General features: G+C 66.4%; 1 protein-coding gene and 1 long non-coding RNA gene across 2 annotated transcripts; one reads left to right on the forward strand and one right to left on the reverse strand.

The window, feature by feature from the left end:
- Positions 1 to 1,658: 1,658 nt before the first annotated feature.
- On the reverse strand, positions 1,659 to 9,269 carry LOC125628580 (insulin receptor substrate 1). The gene is made up of 3 exons (XM_048833656.2): positions 7,173 to 9,269; positions 4,408 to 5,652; positions 1,659 to 3,073 (listed from the first exon to the last, which is right to left on the reverse strand). The coding sequence occupies exons 1-3, from the start codon at positions 7,522 to 7,524 to the stop codon at positions 3,066 to 3,068; spliced, it is 1,605 nt and encodes a 534-aa protein (XP_048689613.2). The 5' UTR covers positions 7,525 to 9,269; the 3' UTR covers positions 1,659 to 3,065.
- Positions 9,270 to 12,569: 3,300 nt separating this feature from the next.
- On the forward strand, positions 12,570 to 13,771 carry LOC142070368 (uncharacterized). Its single transcript, XR_012666322.1, has 3 exons — positions 12,570 to 12,640; positions 13,102 to 13,234; positions 13,414 to 13,771. It is a non-coding gene; the product is annotated as an uncharacterized LOC142070368 (long non-coding RNA).
- Positions 13,772 to 13,895: the final 124 nt, after the last annotated feature.

A 13,895-nucleotide genomic window follows, 5' to 3' on the forward strand; every position in this document is an offset into this window, starting at 1 on the left:
CCCTCCAAATTGCCAGCCTCAGTTTCCCCTACCCCCACCCTGCACACACACACCCCGGATCAGGGACCCCCCCTGCACCCCCCATCCACGAGGGGCTCTGTGCCCCCTTTTCCCCCTCCCTTGCTGGGTTCTGAGCTCCCCTAAACTCCTGGGGGTGCAAGGCAGTCCCGGCTTTACCATCCCCCCATCCCGGCACTGGGGCCAGAGGTTTGGAGTGGTGGGGGGCTGGGAGCCAGGACTCCTGGGTTCTCTCCCCTGCTCTGGGAGGGGAGTGGGGGCTGGGAGCCAGGACTCCTGGGTTCTCTCCCTGGCTCCCAGGGCGCTTGTGCCCTCTTGTGGCAGAAGGAGGTAACTCCCTCCCATCCCTTGGGGGCTGGGTTCATCGCTCCTGCTCTGTAACGCACCCCCCACCGGCACTTAGGGGCCAGAGCCGGAGTCTCTTCCCCCCACCCGGGGCAGGACCATCCCCTACAACTCTCCAGCCTCAGTTTCCCCTGCACGCTCTCAGCTCTTTACAACTGGAGCACACACACCCCCCCGCCAGCTCCGGGGCTCTCGGTACCTCCCTCCACCTCCCTTCCCGGTTTCTGACTCCCCCAAACACCACAGGATTTGGGGCTGCCTGGCCTCCCACCCCCAAATGCCATGTAGCAGTAGTTGGGCCTTTATCCAGCAGCTGCTGGGGGGGGGACACCCCAGGCTGGAGCCCCTGGCCTGGCATGGGGGGGGCGCTGATGGGAGTTAGACACCCATCCTGGGGCCGGGGGGGGGAGGAACGGAGACCCACAAACAACACAGCAGCCTGGGCCCGGTTTTCTTCCAACCTTTTATTGCAGCAAATAAAAACAAGATCTGGGAGTCGGGGGGGAGGTGGGGCAGTTCAGAGTTTGTCCCCCCCCCCACAGCTCACTTCTCAACAGCGCCCCCCCCCCGTGGTGGGCAGGAGGGGGGGGGGTCAGCCGCTTCACTCAGGCACTTGCGGTTCGGGGTGCGAGGGAAGGCACCTAATTCTGTAGAATACTTAAACCAGCCCCAACCTCCTCGGGTCTGCCAGCAGGGGGTGATCACGCTCCCCTCTGATTCTGGGGGCCAGGGGCAAGGAAACCACCCAAGTGGGCAGCCCCCACCTGCCCCGGCCCCGCTGGATCGCCCTTGGCAGTAACCCCCGGCCCTCATCCCGCCGGGCGGCCTCGGCCTTGCTCAACGCCGCAGCTTGGCCCCTCGCTAGTGCTGAAGCCGAGTCAGGCACCGGCCGGCTCTGCAGACGTGAGTCGGCCCCATCGCACGCCCAGCCATTACCGCCAAAGCCCGGGGGGGGCTCGAAACGCACAGAGCCAGCGGCGGGAGCTGGGGCGTCCTGAGGGGGCGTGGACCTGCTGGAGCCAGGGAGCTGAAAACCCCCAAGGTCTTTGCAAACCTCGTTCACGGGGGCGGTTTTCGGACGGAGATCTCGCTTCCCCCGGCTTCGGGACTCCCCCTCACTTCTCCGTGAAAAGCCCCTTGAAGTACCGGGCTCGGCTGCAACGGTGGAGGAAATTTTCCTCTGCGGATCAAGCCGCGCTGCAAAACGATTTTGACCGAAGCCCTGCGTGAGAAACCTAAGCAACCCCCGGCCTAAGACACCTCGGCAAAGTTCTTGGCGTTAGATTTTATCTCCCCCCCCCCCCCCCAAAAAAAGAAAGAACTCAAACTGGGTTAGCCAACCTGGCACCCGGTTCCAGCCGTGCTGCTAAATCCCCTGTATTCGTTTTTGGATAAAGGATGCAAACAGCCCCAGATGATCAGTCAAAAACCTCTCCGCCAGGACGTAAATCACGCCGAGGAGGGGCAAGAAACTGCTCCCACCAGCTGAGACTCATTCTGCAAATCTCCCTCCGCAGAAACGAGGGCGGCGCATCGGCCGTAGCCCCCCGGTCAGCCTGGGTCACGCCGAAACGCGCCGGGGGGTCTCCCTTCACGAGGGCAGAGGAGATGCCAGAAAATTCGTTCCCAGCCATCCCCCATTTTACCATAAAGCCGATCGGACACGAGCTGCAATAAAGAGACTTTATTATAACCAATAAACCCCCCCAACTTCCTACAGCTCCCATCTCGCAAACGAGGGACCCCCGAAACCGAGCTCCCGAGGCTGCAGTCAAGCGCTAAACCCCGCCGAGCGAAGGCCCGGCCCGTCGGCCACGCGCCGGGGGATCTTCCCGGCGAGCTCAGCCGGGGTCGGGCATGCGGCTCGCTCGGAGCCTGACGAAGGGCGGGTGGATTTAAGGCCTCGCAGCCGGAGCTATAAATTACGTGGTTTCAAACGAAACGTTTTAAAGCTAGTGCAAAAAACCAACCAGGTGCAAATCAGAAGCACAGAGCGAAGCCCAAATTCGAACCTAAGACCGGCCCCCCCCACAACGCCCCATCTGCAGGGGTGCACTTTGGCTATGCGAGAGGGCACAATTCTCCCCCTCATGCTGGGGTGGGGGGAATAAAACTCAGTGTGCAGATTGGGGGGAGCCTTTGGGGCATACCCCAAAAAACACAGACAGGCTGGGGTGGGGGGCAGGAAGGCACCAGAGGGTTGATGGGGGCAAAGGGGTGACCCCAACATAGATGGGGGGTTATCCCTGCAAATAAAGAATCAGCCCCCCCCCCCCCTCGCAAAAAAAAGTCTCCATCCCAAGGGGTGAGAAGCTGGGACGATCCCCCACCAAAAAAAAAGTAAAGAATAAGCTTTGGTGCAGAGGGTTTCCCCAAAACTGGGGGTGACCTTGAAACCTCAAGCCCACAGTCAGGTGCTGGGGTATCCCCCCCAGCAGATACAAAAGCCCCACGGAGCACAAGGCACCAGCCCCCCCCAAACGTGAGTCTGTCTTTGGCTTGTTCTCCATAACCGCCCGAGAGCCACACCCCCAAAACAAAGGCACTTAAAGGGGTTCATGGTCCATCGGGAGGAAACCGACGCGCGTCGTCTGCGGAGGTATCAGGCAGCAGGCGTCCCGATGCGACCAGCTCTGGGGTGGGGAGCTGGTCACGAGCCAGGGGAGCCCCGAAGTCACCAGGTCGCACAGACAGCAAAGGGATCAGCACTCTGAAAGGGAGAGTCGAGAGAGGATCAATCCTGTATTAATACCCTGGCTGCAGCCACCTCTGGGGCGGGGCGGCTGGTGACACAGGGACCCCTCGCCCGGCAGGAAGAAAGGAACGAAACAGCTGGAAAAGAAAAGAAAAGAAAAGGGGGGGGGGAAATAAACCTTTCCAGCCAGTTCCTCTCCGTTTCTTCTCCTCCGTTCAGAGTGAAGGAAGCAGGCCTAGAACCGGCGGGCTGCTTCTGTGCCCCCATAAAATTAAGAGACAACGTGGGATGGTGCGGGAGGAGAGTTTCAAGGGATCCCACAGAAAAAAAGCGGTTTCTAAAGGGGAACATCTCCACGTACGGTAAGAAGAGTCTGTTTCTAGTGCAAAATCCCAACGGCGGTCTGACTACATGTCAAATTATTCAGGGAACGATTCACATGCCCACCGGCGAGGGGCAGTGACTCGCCAACACCCCCAAGAAAGGCGGTTTCTAAGGGGTGACCCGAACAAAACAAAGAAAAAAAGGCAGAGTTTAGAGCCGCTGTTTCTCAGGCAACAAAGCCTGCGTCCAACCTTACCCCACCGTCAGTAGTTAAAATAAACACCTGCGTTCTGAAGGGGAAAAAAAATCTTTCCCTCGTCCCCAAAAAGGCAGTTTCTAAAAGAGAAAATCCCTGGCCCCAAAAAAGGTTTTAAGGGGGGGAACTGCAGCAGTTTCTAAAGGGGGCCCCTGGCCAATTAAAAAGAATGGTTTCTAATAGAGGACCCCCCCAGCTGTCTCTATGGGGGGAAACCCTTAGCCAAAGCAAGAAAAGGCGGTTTCTAAAGGGGACAGCGCACCGTGGGCAGTTTCAAGCGAGGGCCGGGCGGTTCTGTCCCACCCACGCTGCCTTGCCGACCACACGGAAACAGGTGAGTTGGCCCTGGAAGATGGGGGCCAAAAGCCAACCCCCAATTGTGGGTCTTTTTGGTAAAGAAAGAAGGCAGCTGCAGGCCCCCAAGGAGCTTTTAAAACCGCCGTTGACACCCTGCTACTGTGTTTACAAAGCCTTTGTTTTTGTAGGGTCGCCCCAAACCCTTGGGTGGTCGAGAAGCCACCGGCCTGAGTCCCAGCCCCGCTCCGAGTTTCGGGAGGGTAGCCCTCAACCTCCCCCCGCCAGCTCTTGTCAGACATTTGAGCGCTGTTTACAAGCAGGGTATTTTTGTAGGGTAGCTTCCAAAACAAACGCCTTGAGGGTGTTAGTAAGCAAAGGGGAAGGTTTCTGGCTACCCTGCAAGAAGCAGCTCTTTGGAAAACCAGGACCACCCCCCCCCCCCGACCCCGTAACCCCCAGACCCGCCACGTACCTGGCCCATCCCTTCCGCCGCGGCGCCCCCGCGGGTCCTGGGAGCGGTGGAAGTCGATGCTGGCGTAGGCCTGGGGGCTGGGGCCGCCGGCCGCCCCGCCTCCTCCCCGGGCCAGGTCCAGGGCCACGTAGTTGAGTCCCGGCTCCTCCCAGGCCGGGGCGCCCCGCTCGCCGCAGAGCCGCCTGCCCGGATCCACCCTGGCCGGCTGGCCCGGGCCGGGCCGGTACTCGATGCTGACGTACTCCCCGTGGCTCGGGGGCACCGGCTCCCCCAAGCTCTCGTTGCTGGAGGAGGAGGAGGAGGAGGAGAGGCGACCGGGCATGGCCAGCTGGGCCCCGTGTTTGTAGGACCGCGGCAGAGAGCGGAAGGGGCAGGGGGCCTCCCCGGGGGCGCCGGGTGGGGGGCTGCGGCGCGGGGGGGTGCTGCCGGCCGAGCGCCACAGTGGGGACATGTTGACGTACTCGGGCGCCCAGCTCCCGCTGGGGGACATGAGCATATAGCCGGCGGCTTCGCCCCGGGGCGGAGAGACACCGCCGGGGCTCATGGGCACGTAGCCTGGCTGCCCCGCGCCCGGCAGGGCCGCCCCGGGCAGCATGGCCATGTAGCTGGACTCCGGGCACCACCCTGGCTTCCTCTGCCCGGCGCCTTTGCCCAGGGCCAAGGGGGGCAGCGACGGCCGCTTGCAGCCGGGCGCCCGCCCCTCCGGGGAGCCTGCCGGCTCCGGGCTGCCGGCCGGGCGCCCCTCCCCGGGGCTGGAGGAGCCGCCCTCATCCGACGAGGCCAGGGTGTAATCCCCGTCGGGCCGGCGGTGCCCGGACCCCGGCGGCTGGGCGGGGGGCAGGCGCCGGGCCGGCACCGAGACGGGGGCGGAGGCCTGGCCGCGGCCCCGCACCCGGCAATCCTCGCTCAGCCGCTTCATGGCCTCCAGGATGGACTCGTGGATGTGCCGGGCCACCACCAGGTCCTCCACCTGCATCCACAGCTCGCCGGGGCCCGTGGCGGCCGAGCGCCCCACCTCCAGGAAGAAGTAGTTCTCCGAGTGGCCGCAGCGCCGGACGCTCAGCAGCTGAAGCACCAGGCAGGGGGCCGGGGCGCTGAGCCGGACCAGCTCCACCGTGCTCTCCGCCAGGCACAGCCGGTAGACGCCCACCAGATTCTTGGCGTGCCCCAGCCCCTTGGGGCGCAGGGTCACCTGCCAGACCTCCCGGAAGGGCGCGGCCGCCCCGCTCCCCGGCTGCGACAGGCCTGCGGGAAGGGGAGCAGAGGGTTAAACCGGGAGGGGAACCTGGCTGGCTCTGGGGAGGGGGCAGAGAGGGCGCTTGGTGGGAGGCGGGTGACCCGGGGACCCCTCGTCCGGCGCCGAGATGCGCCCACCTCTGGGGCGGGGCGGCGGGTGACCCAGGGCCCCGCACTGAGCTCTGGCAGTGCCTGGATACGGGCACAGGCCTGGGGAACGGGGGGCGGGGGGGGGGGGGGGGGGGCAGGTGGGAGAACAGGACCAAGGAACAAACAGACCCTAAAGTCCCAGTGCCGTGGCAACCACCCACATCACCCTGGCGACTGACTGTTTCCATGGGGACCCGGGGGAGCGGGGTACAGCCATGCTGGGAAACAAAACTGAATATTTAAGCAAAAGATTTCCTGGAATATTCCCCTGCTGGGCCCAGGGAGAGACCCAGGAGTCCTGGTTTCCAGCCCCCTCTGCTCTAACCCACCAGCCCCCACTCCCCCCCCAGAGCCGGGGAGAGAACCCAGGAGTCCTGGTTTCCAGCCCCCCCTGCTCTAACCCACCAGCCCCCACTCCCCTCCCAGAGCCGGGGAGAGAACCCAGGAGTCCTGGCTCCCAGCCCCCCCTGCTCTAACCCACCAGCCCCCACTCCCCTCCCAGAGCCGGGGAGAGAACCCAGGAGTCCTGGCTCCCAGCCCCCCCTGCTCTAACCCACCAGCCCCCACTTCCCCCCCAGAGCCGGGGAGAGAACCCAGGAGTCCTGGCTCCCAGCCCCCCCTGCTCTAACCCACCAGCCCCCACTCCCCTCCCAGAGCCAGGGAGAGAACCCAGGAGTCCCGGCTCCCAGCCCGCCCCCCCCCCCCCCCCCGATCTAACCACCAGCCCCCACTCCCCTCCCAGAGCCAAGGAGAGCGGGAGGGGCTGGGAACTAGGACTCCTGGGTTCTATTTCCCAAATCTCAGATGGGCAAAGTCCAGACCCAGAAGAGGCAGGGTGGGGGTGGATAAAAGCCCTGGTCTGGGTCCAAGCGCTGGCCGAGGAATGGGGCCAATCTGTCCCCTTCGTCCCAGGGCCCAGCGCCCAGACAACCCACCCAGGGCAGGCAGCCAGTGCCATGTGCAATAGAGACCAGCGATTCTGCAGGGGCTGGCGGGTTAGCGCAGGGGGGCTGGGAGCCAGGACTCCTGGGTTCTCTCCCCGGCTCTGGGAGGGGAGTGGGGGCTGGTGGGTTACAGCAGGGGGGGCTGGGAGGCAGGACTCCTGGGTTCTCTCCCCGGCTCTGGGAGGGGAGTGGGGGCTGGTGGGTTACAGCAGGGGGGGCTGGGAGGCAGGACTCCTGGGTTCTCTCCCCGGCTCTGGGAGGGGAGCGGGGACTGGTGGGTTAGAGCAGGGGGGCTGGGAGCCAGGACTCCTGGGTTCTCTCCCCCGCAGTGGGCTGCCCAGTTGTATTTTTCAGTCACTCCCTGTGTCACTGCCCAGGCTACCCCACCCACCAGCCTCCCCTTGCCAGGTCCGTAGCCCCCTCGCCTGCCCTCACCCTTGGCGCGCAGGTCCATCATGGCGCGGAACCAGGCCTCCTGCTGCTCCGGGCTCTCGGCCGCCACCCCGAAGGTGCCGTCCCGGCCGTACAGGACGATGAGGTGCCGATGCCGGGCGTCCGCCCGCTTGTTGATGTTCAGGGCGCTGGCCAGGGGGAAGCTGCGTTTGGGGCGGGCGCCCCCGGCCCTGAATTTCTTCTCGCTGTCGTAGTACTCCAGGCGGGCTGGCCCCCGCTCGCTGGGTGCCCGCAGCACAAAAAACCGGCGCCGCTGGGACTTCTGCTTCCGCAGGTGCCCACACAGGTGGACGTCGGCCATGGGCGGGTCGCCCTCCGCGGCCGCCTCCTCCATGGCGCGCCAACTCAGGGGCCTGGGAGAGTCAAGGCATTTCCCCCCGGCCCTGTTTGCACCGCCAACACGGGCCGCTCGCTCCGGGGGGGGCAGAGGTTTGGGGGGGTGCCTGGGTTTTGTGGCTGCAGCTGTCCTCTTTGGGGGGGGCAATTCAAAGCGTGTGCCCCCTTTTCGTGGCGGCCTCTTTCGGGGTGCCGAGCTTCCGTAGTGCCACGGGTTTCACGCCTCCTCTGCGCCTCTTTCCCAGGAGTTCATTCCTCTCCCGTTTTGCAACCCCCCCTGTCTTTTAAAAGGATGCCCCCCACAAGCTTTTGCAACAGTGCTAGGACCCCCCCTGGAGGGCAGAGGTTTAGCACATTCGCCCCCCTGGATTGAGCCCGCCGGAGGCCCAGGAGCGTCGAGGGAGGGACAGTCGCAAACTCGCCGCTGGCTTCTCTCGCGTCCTGCACGTGTCCGAAGTCCCCGCCGGGCAGCCAGGACCCGCTTCCCCGCGATTTCACGACCGGGCAGTTTGCAGCTGAAGTCGCCTCGCCACGGGCTCTTTTGCACAAGCCTTGGTGGTGTGCAAATAAAAGGCCCTTTGCAATCTCGCACGGCTGCAAAAAAAAAACCCCCAGCCCCGCCGCGGTGCAGCCGCGCACCCTGGTAGGCCCCCGCTGCTGCCTTGTTTGCACTGGGACACGAATTTCTTCTTTTGCAATCGGCTCCGGGGTTTGATTTTAATAGAAGTCACATGAAGAGAAGCAAAATAAATCAGCCGAGGGTTTTTTTTTTCCCCGTGCGGTTTTCTGGCGCAAACCTGGAAGCCAGCGAAGAAAGGCGGGGGGGGGAGCAGGACTTGGAAACGAAGGAGAAAGGAGAGACGTTGCTTTTTCGCAGCAGGCCGGTTTCACCCGCAGAAGTTTGGACCGGAGCCTTGGCCCCGCTCGGGATGTCACCGCTGCAGAAAGCGACGCCGCCCGAAAGCCCGGCTCCGGATACCTTTCGGCAGACGCGGGACGCTGTCCGGCTGCGGGATTCCAGTCCGGCCAAGGCAAACGAGGAAAGGAGAAATTCAGGCGAGGGGGTGTCTAGTCACAAAGCCAGTCCCAGGCGGGCAGGCGAAAAGCCTGCCACGACAAGCCAAATGGCACCAAGAAAAGCCAAGAAGAAAACGCGACTTTTGGAAGGCGGCTGTTGGTGCTGCCCCCTGGGCCAGATATTGATGTCGCAAGAAGCGGGGGGGGGGGGGGGGCATGTTAACGCACGAGGGGGGGGTTCTTTGAGGATTTGCAGAAAAAGCAAAGGAGGGAGGGGGGAAAAAACGCCCAGCAACTGGATTTCCCCGGGTGCAAAAGCAGCTGGATCCTGCAAAACAACGTTCAGGGGGCGCCTCTGTGCAATTAGCAAAGAGCTCAGAGAGTTTTAGGGGGAGGGGGGGCTGGGTTTTAAACCCGCCCCCCCCCCGCGACCCCTTCCCCAAGGCAGACCCGTGCAAAAGGCAGGAGCTTCGCTTTGCAAAACGCCAGGCAAAGCTGCCCCGACTGGACAGCTGGATATTGCAAAAGGGGGGGGCGGGCAAACGCACCCCCAGGCTCCGGGTTTTTCTCCTCCTGCCGGGGGCCCGCCCCGGGGCACCAGCCAGCCAGCCCGGCCCCCGGCTCTCGTGGCGGGGGCAGCCCGGAGAGACCCCCGGGGCGCTGCTGCTGGGCAAGACCCGCTGCCATGCGGCTCCGGCTGGAGTTGATTGATGGCTCTGCAGGCGGCGGGGGGGGGGGGGGGGCCGGGGTGGATCGGTGGGGGAGGGATTTAAAGGGCCAGCAAAGGAGGAGGGAGCAGGCTACCCAACCCCCCTCCCTCCCCAAACCCCTCGGGTCCTACATCTCCATCACGGAGGGGGCAACCAGCCGCCCCGCCCCAGAGGTGGCCGCATCTCAGCGCTGGGCGAGGGGTCCCCGTGTAACCAGCCGCCCCACCCCAGAGGTGGCCGCATCTCAGTGCTGGACGAGGGGTCCCTGTGTCACCGGCCGCCCCGCCCCAGAGGTGGCCGCATCTCAGCGCCGGGCGAGGAGTCCTCGTGTCACTCTCCGCCCCGCCCCAGAGGTGGCCGCATCTCAGCGCCAGGCGAGGGGTCCCCGGGTCACCAGCCGCCCCGCCCCAGAGGTGGCCGCATCTCGACGCCGGGCGAGGGGTCCCCGGGTCACCCGCCGCCCCGCCCCAGAGGTGGCCGCATCTCAGCGCCGGGCGAGGGGTCCCCGGGTCACCAGCCGCCCCGCCCCAGAGGTGGCCGCATCTCGACGCCGGGCGAGGGGTCCCCGGGTCACCCGCCGCCCCGCCCCAGAGCTGGCTGCATCTCGGCGCCGGGCGAGGGGTCCCTGTGTCACCCGCCGCCCTGCCCCAGAGCTGGCTGCATCTCGGCGCCGGGCGAGGGGTCCCCGGGTCACCAGCCGCCCCGCCCCAGAGCTGGCTGCATCTCGGCGCCGGGAGGAGGATTTCCCCCCCCCCCGGTCTGGGACCCAGCCATGCGGTTCTGGTGTCTGGCACCTCGGCCAATGGGGAGGTAGCGTTGGGCTCTGACGGCGGAATGTAGCCATCCCTCAGCCAATCAGCTGCAGCTCTGGGGCTCCCTCCCCCTCTTAACCCCTTCCTCCCTGCTCCCCACCCTCCCTCACCCCCCACAAGCCCTTCCCAGGGCCTGGGTCTCCCCACACCTGCTGCAGCGGGCCTCTGAGGGGCTGAGCCTGGGGGGGCGGTTATGGGGGGGGTGAGTGTGCAAGGGAACGAGGAATTGTGCATCACACTCGCTGTGTGTGTTTGCACGCTTGGCTGTCCGAGGGCTCCTTGGTGACTGACGCCGGCAGGTGTCACCGGGTGACCGGTGCCGCGTTGTGATGGGCCCTATGGGGCAAGATTGACCGGGGGGGCACCGCTAAGCCCCGCTCCCCCACCGGCGCTTGGAGCAAAGTGCCGACAATCCCAGCAGCAGCGCCGGAGAGCAGCCGAGTCTTTCGTGGGCCTCACACGGCAAAGGGAGGTGAAGGAGGCCGGTGGGGGGGGCCCCCTGGTGTTCATGGGGTGCTGGGGGGCGCAGCATGGCAGGCAGACCCACACAGGGTGTGGTCACAGCGTGTGTGTGTGTGGGGGGGGGGGTGACTGAGCAGCCACGGGTACCCGATCGGGGGTCCCGGCGGAGACCCTAAACCCAGCCCCCCACCCAGCCCCCCAGCAGCGCTCCTCACTCCTGACCCACAGCCCCTGCTAGCCCAGCCCCGCCGGTGCCCCTCACTCCCCACCCGCAGCCCCTTGGAGGCCGGCTTGCCAGCGTGGCCGGTCGCAGGTCACCAGCTCTGACCCCCAGGGCCACCCTTGACTTGCAGCTTGACCCCAAGGGCTGTTAGAGTCTGCAGAGCTGAGATAAGGTGCCCAGGGAACCTGGCGCAATAGATCCCCCCCCGCTGCCCCCCCCGGGCAGGGGGCTGACGAAACACAAGGCCTGTCCCGGGCTGGGGAGGGGGGTGAGGGGCACGGGCAGGGTTCGGGGGGGGCAGGCCTGGGCTGGCAGGGGCTGCGGGTCCGGAGTGAGGGGCACTCGGGGGGCTCCGTGCAGTGGAAGCTGGGGGGGGGGGGGGGCCGGCAGGGAATTGTTTATAGTAAATAACGCAGCCCAGACGGGAGGAATTGTTGTCTCAGGGCTGAGCCGTGAGCCGCCCTGATAGCCATCGGCCACCAAGTCCTTGAACTAGCCATAAACCGCCGGGGAGGTCACGGGGGAGGGGGGCTGGCACCCTAAACCAGGTGCCGGTGCCCCTCACTCCCGACCCGCAGCCCCCTGGGTCTCCAGCCCACCCCCCCGCCAGCCCTGCCGGTGCCCCTCACTCCCGACCCGCAGCCCCCTGGGTCTCCAGCCCACCCCCCCGCAGCCTGCCGGTGCCCCTCACTCCCGACCCGCAGCCCCCTGGGTCTCCAGCCCACCCCCCCGCCAGCCCTGCCGGTGCCCCTCACTCCCGACCCGCAGCCCCCTGGGTCTCCAGCCCACCCCTCCCCCAGCCCTGCCGGTGCCCCTCACTCCCGACCCGCAGCCCCCTGGGTCTCCAGCCCACCCCCCCGCCAGCCCTGCCGGTGCCCCTCACTCCTGACCCGCAGCCCCCTGCTAGCCCAGCCCTGCCAGTGCCCCTCATTCCTGACCCACAGCCCCCTGGGTCTCCAGCCCACCCCCCCCCGCCAGCCCTGCTGGTGCCCCTCACTCCCGACCCGAAGCCCCCTGGGTCTCCAGCTCACCCCCCCGCCAGCCCTGCCGGTGCCCCTCACTCCCGACCCGCAGCCCCCTGCTAGCCCAGCCCTGCCAGTGCCCCTCATTCCTGACCCACAGCCCCCTGCTAGCCCAGCCCACCCCCCCGCCAGCCCTGCCGGTGCCCGTCACTCCCGACCCGCAGCCCCTGCCAGCCCTGAGGCCCTCCTGGCCCCGGCTCTCCGGGTTCACGGCAGGTCTTGACGCCGGTTTCCCGGAACGAGGTTTATTCTTAGCTCCCAGGGAGATAAACAATTCGGGGCGAGCCGCCCCCCCTCCTTCCCACCAACCCTGCCCCCCCCCGAGACATCAGCGGTGACCTCACAAAGGCTCTGCCCTGGCACCCGCTGCCCCCCCCACTCTGGAGCCCCTCTCTGCCCCCCAGCACCCCCCATTTCCCCCCCAATGCTACTTTCCTGCTCCCCCAAGGCCCAGGGACCCCCCCTTCCCCCCTCCAGCCTGCCAGCCCCCCAGGGGGCATGTCTGCAGCCAGGCCGCCCCTCGCCACCCTCCTCCTGGTGGCCCTGAATGTAGGTCTCTACGTTCGCCCCCTGGGGCCCCCTGAAAACACCTGCCTCAGCGTGGAGGGGGTCTGGGCTCTGGGCGAGTGGCAGCGTGTCCTGCTGGCCCCCTTCCACCACCTGGGGTGGGGCCACCTGGGCCTGAACATGGGGGCGCTCCTGTGGCTGGGGGCAGGGCTGGAGTGGAGGGTGGGGAGCGCCCGGGCGGGCTGGCTCCTGGGGAGCATGACGCTGCTGGGGGGGCTGGTCCATCTAGGGCTGAACGCGGGGCTGGCGGCCGTCCTGCGAGATCCCCGGCGCCGGGAACACTGCGCCGTGGGCTTCTCAGGTAGGCAGCCTGGGCCCAGCTGCGGTGGGACCCAGGTGTCCTGGCTCCCAGCCCCCCCCTGCTCTAACCACCAGGCCCCACTCGCCTCCCAGAGCCAGGGAGAGAACCCAGGCGTCCTGGCTCCCAGCCCCCCCTGCTCTAATCACCAGATCCCCCACCTTTCCCAGAGCTGGGGAGAGAACCCAGGCGTCCTGGCTCTCAGCCCCCCCTGCTCTAACCTCCCAGCCCCCACTCCCCTCCCAGAGCCGGGGAGAGAACCCAGGCGTCCTGGCTCCCAGCTCCCCCCCCCCGCTCTAACCTCCCAGCCCCCACTCCCCTCCCAGAGCCGGGGAGAGAACCCAGGAGTCCTGGCTCCCAGCCCCCATGGTCGTAACCACCGAGCCCCACTCGCCTCCCAGAGTCGGGGAGGGAACCCAGGCGTCCTGCTTTACCTGTCTGATCCCTCGCCCCCCCTTTCGCAGGGGTCATCTTCTGTCTGGAAGCCATGGAGGGTATCCTAGCACCTGTCACCATAGTAACCCTGGGCAGCGTCACCATAACGACCCGATGGCTCTGTCTGGCTGAGTGCATCACCGTGAGCCTCCTGTACCCCAGGTGGGCACTCGGGGCCGCCGTGGGGCAGGGCAAAGGATGGGGGGCAGGGGGCGCTATAGGGCAGGGTGGGGGATGGGTGGCTCAGCAGGGGGCGGGGCAGGGCAGGGGGCGGGGCAGAGGGCGCTGTGGGGCAGGGGGCACTGCCCCGCCCCACTCTGACCCCCATCTCTCCTCCGCAGCAGCTCTTTGACAGGCCACGTGTCGGGAATCCTGGTGGGCGTGGCTCTCGCGGCCACGCCCCTCGTCTTGGCCACGCCCCTCTCCACCAGCTCATGATGGTGCCGCGGCTCACAAGGAAGAACTGTCCCCACCCCACCGCCGGGGGGCGCCCTGGATCCAAACCCACCCGTGAGTGACAGTACCTCTGGGAGTGGGGGGTTAGAGCAGGGGGGCTGGGAGCCAGGACTCCTGGGTTCTCTCCCCGGCTCTGGGAGGGGAGCAGGGGCTGGTGGGTTAGAGCAGGGGTGGCTGGGAGCCAGGACACCTGGGTTCTCTCCCCGGCTCTGGGAGGGGAGCAGGGGCTGGTGGGTTAGAGCAGGGGTGGCTGGGAGCCAGGACTCCTGGGTTCTCTCCCCGGCTCTGGGAGGGGAGCAGGGGCTGGTGGGTTAGAGCAGGGGTGGCTGGGAGCCAGGACACCTGGGTTCTCTCCCTGGCTGTGGGA

Source organism: Caretta caretta, chromosome 28 (genome assembly GCF_965140235.1).
Source record: "Caretta caretta isolate rCarCar2 chromosome 28, rCarCar1.hap1, whole genome shotgun sequence".
NCBI lineage: Eukaryota > Metazoa > Chordata > Testudines > Cheloniidae > Caretta > Caretta caretta.